Source organism: Hyperoodon ampullatus (assembly GCF_949752795.1).
Source record: "Hyperoodon ampullatus genome assembly, chromosome: 18".
NCBI classification, from domain to species: Eukaryota; Metazoa; Chordata; class Mammalia; order Artiodactyla; family Ziphiidae; genus Hyperoodon; species Hyperoodon ampullatus.
The window spans coordinates 3029898-3032788 of NC_136931.1; the positions used below are offsets into that span (position 1 = coordinate 3029898).

The following is a 2891-nucleotide window of genomic DNA, read 5'->3' on the forward strand; positions in this document are numbered from 1 at the left end:
TACAGAGAGTCATTACTGGATCGCTATGGGATTTGGTCCATAAGTTATAATTTTTGAAACCCCGAGTGGAGCAGTGAGCACAGCCATCCTGGAAGGGGTGGGGGATTTTAAAATCATTATTCATTTCGTTGGGCCGCGTCCCTGTACTGGGGCCTCTTGGGATCTCAGAAACGGGGCGGCGAATTAAAGTTACCTGCTGCTTCGCAGAGGGCTGAGGCTGGCGCGCGCACTCTCTGCTCCCGGGTCTGCGGAAAAAGCGGTGGGCAAGTTTGGGTTCTTTTTGCGTCTCTGCAGCCTGAACTGTTTGAGAGGGTCGCGTCTGGGAGGCGAAGCCAGAGCGGGCCAGGGCAGAGGAGGGCCGGGGCAGGTCAGTATTTCGTGCAGTCATAGGAGTATGGAGCTGCGTGGCGGTAGAGAGAAGGCGTAGACCTGTAGGGCAGCTGACAGCTCGCGTTGCTGCTCACCTGGGGTTCCCCGAGGGTCGAGTTCTCAATCCCCAGCCGGTGGGAGTTGAACATCTCCCTGACGTTAGGGAAAGTCTGCTGCTGGGCTGCGAACGTGTGGCCGGAGAGGTGGTTCAGGTCCCCGCTGTGGTTCAGATACCAGGACGCCGCCTGGGCCGCGGCGGCCCCGGGCTGCGGCGCCGGCTGGGGCTGGGGAGCCGGCGGGGGCGGCGGCGCCTGCGGGTGGTGGTGGCCGTGATGCTGGTGGTGATGGCCGGCGGCGGCGAGCGCGCCCTCCTGGCCGGCGGCGAGGTTGAGGGCGCTCAGGGGCGATGTGGGGCCGCTCGGGTGGTCCGAGAGGGCCTCGTCCAGCGCGGGCGGGACGCACATGTGCGCCGGCCGCTCGGCCCCGGTGTACAGGCTCATGGCGCGCATGCTGCACTGGTAGCCCCCGGCGCCCGCAGCCTCCAGGCCCTGCGCGCACGGCTGGCCGTAGGCAGCGGGCGGCGCGGCGGCGTAGGGCAGGGCCAGCGGCGGCACCACCAGGCCCGCGCGCCCGGCCGCGGGGCTCAGCTCGCCGCCCGGCGGCGACGTTCGCAGCGTCATGATATTCTCCACGCTGAAGCCGGGCAGCCCGTTGGGCGCGCCTGCGTGGTGCTCCGGCAGCGAGCCGTCGGGGGAGCCGGCGGGCGTAGAGGCCGCGCTGCGTGGGCTGCCCTGCAGCGCACTCTCGGGGCTCAGCGTCTCCACCTTGGTGATGACCGGCAGCGCCGGCGACGCCGCCTCGCTCTTGATCACCACCTTCTTCTCGGCCTCCTTGGGGGCATCCGCTAGTGGGGGGGCGGCCGGGGCGCCCTTGGACGCCGCCGGGGGCGGCTCCTTGAGGTGGGCCCGCTCCTCCTTCTCCTTGGGCACGTCCTTCTTCTTGAAGCGCCGCCGGCGCCGCAGGAAGCTGCCGTTCTCGAACATGTTGTAGGAGTCCGGGTCCAGGGTCCAGTAGCTGCCCTTGCCAGGTTTCTTGTCGTCGCGGGGGACCTTGACGAAGCACTCGTTGAGCGAGAGGTTGTGGCGGATGCTGTTCTGCCAGCCCTGCTTGTTCTCCCGGTAGAAGGGAAAGCGATCCATGATGAACTGGTAGATGCCGTTCAGGGTGATCTTCTTCTCGGGCGCGTTCTGGATCGCCATGGTTATGAGCGCGATGTAGCTGTAGGGCGGCTTCACGAGGTCCTTGGGCGCCGCGGGCTGGTGGTGGTGGTAGGGCGCGTAGGAGCGGCCCATGCCCGCGCCGTACTGCTCCGGGTGCCCCGAGTAGACACCCATGGGGCTGGCCATGCCTCCGTAGCTGCCCGCCGCCCGGTAGTAATTCTGCTCGCTCAAGTAGGGCACCACTCCCAGGGCGTTGGGGTCGGACACAGAGTAGCGCGCCTGCATGCTGCGTCCGAGACGGCTAGCCACCGCCTGCGCGCACGGACCGCGAGGAAGGCCCTACGAGAGCGAGCGCGAGCGAGAGAGCAAGAGAGGGAGGAAGGGAGCCGGCGGGGGGAGCCCCGGGCGCCTAGAAGCCTCAGGGGTGAGCTGGAGGAGGCGCCGGGAAGGGGCGCCCGCCTTTGGGCCGGGAAGGGGCGCTCGTTTTCAGCGGACCGGGCGGAGCAGCATCCTGGAGGGCGCGCCCGGGCGAACGCAGCGCCGTCCCCCGCTCGCTCGCCCGCTCGCTCTCGGGACTCGGCGGGTGGCAGCCCGGGCGGGCGGCCGGGGACGGAGCGGAGACGCCGCGCGCGCGGTGGACCAAGGCTGGCCCCTCGGTCCGCGTCAGGAAGGGGAAGGCGGCTCTCCAAGCCCCCCCAGCAAATCGGCAGCCCTGAGGGTCGGAGAGCCGGGGTCCAGAGTGCTACCCTGCCGAGCCCGGAAAAAGAGGCGAAGTCCCTTTTAGGGAATGGGAAAAGTTTCAAAAGTCTTCTTGCTGAAAGCGAGTTTTTACTTTCCTCCAGCCACGCCCCCTCCGGGAACTTTGGACCAATAACCCGGCCGCTGTGGGGACTTGGCACCAATCAGGACGAGGAGCGCCGGAATCCGTCGGCTCTAAGACCCAGCCGCGCAAAACCAGACTTCTGCAGCTCAGTCTTAACTTGAAAATATTTTTTAAAAAGTTATATCTTATTAAAATTTATTTTATTATCACATTTTGGTTAATGGTCCCACGTGCCCAGAGCAAAAGAAAAAAACAAAAAAAACCCGACGCTCCTTCGCAGATAAAAGGCAGTTTGAGATATAAAATCGAATTGATTAATGTAGTCCAGTATCTCCCCAAAGACCTTGTAAGTAGCAAAGAACCTGGGACTATTTTTCTTATTAATGAGTGGTGAGGCAAATAATTAGACTTCCTAATTATCGGGGTCCAGGTGTAATGGCTTCCAAGTAAACGTGCTGGACTGGAATGGAGGAGCCTCC

At 64.2% G+C, this 2891-nt stretch overlaps 1 protein-coding gene across 1 annotated transcript; it reads right to left on the minus strand.

The window, feature by feature from the left end:
• Positions 1-368: 368 nt before the first annotated feature.
• Positions 369-1874, minus strand: FOXC2 (forkhead box C2; the record flags this gene model as incomplete). Its single annotated transcript, XM_079723404.1, has 1 exon — positions 369-1874. The coding sequence occupies one exon, from the start codon at positions 1872-1874 to the stop codon at positions 369-371; it is 1506 nt and encodes a 501-aa protein (XP_079579530.1).
• Positions 1875-2891: the final 1017 nt, after the last annotated feature.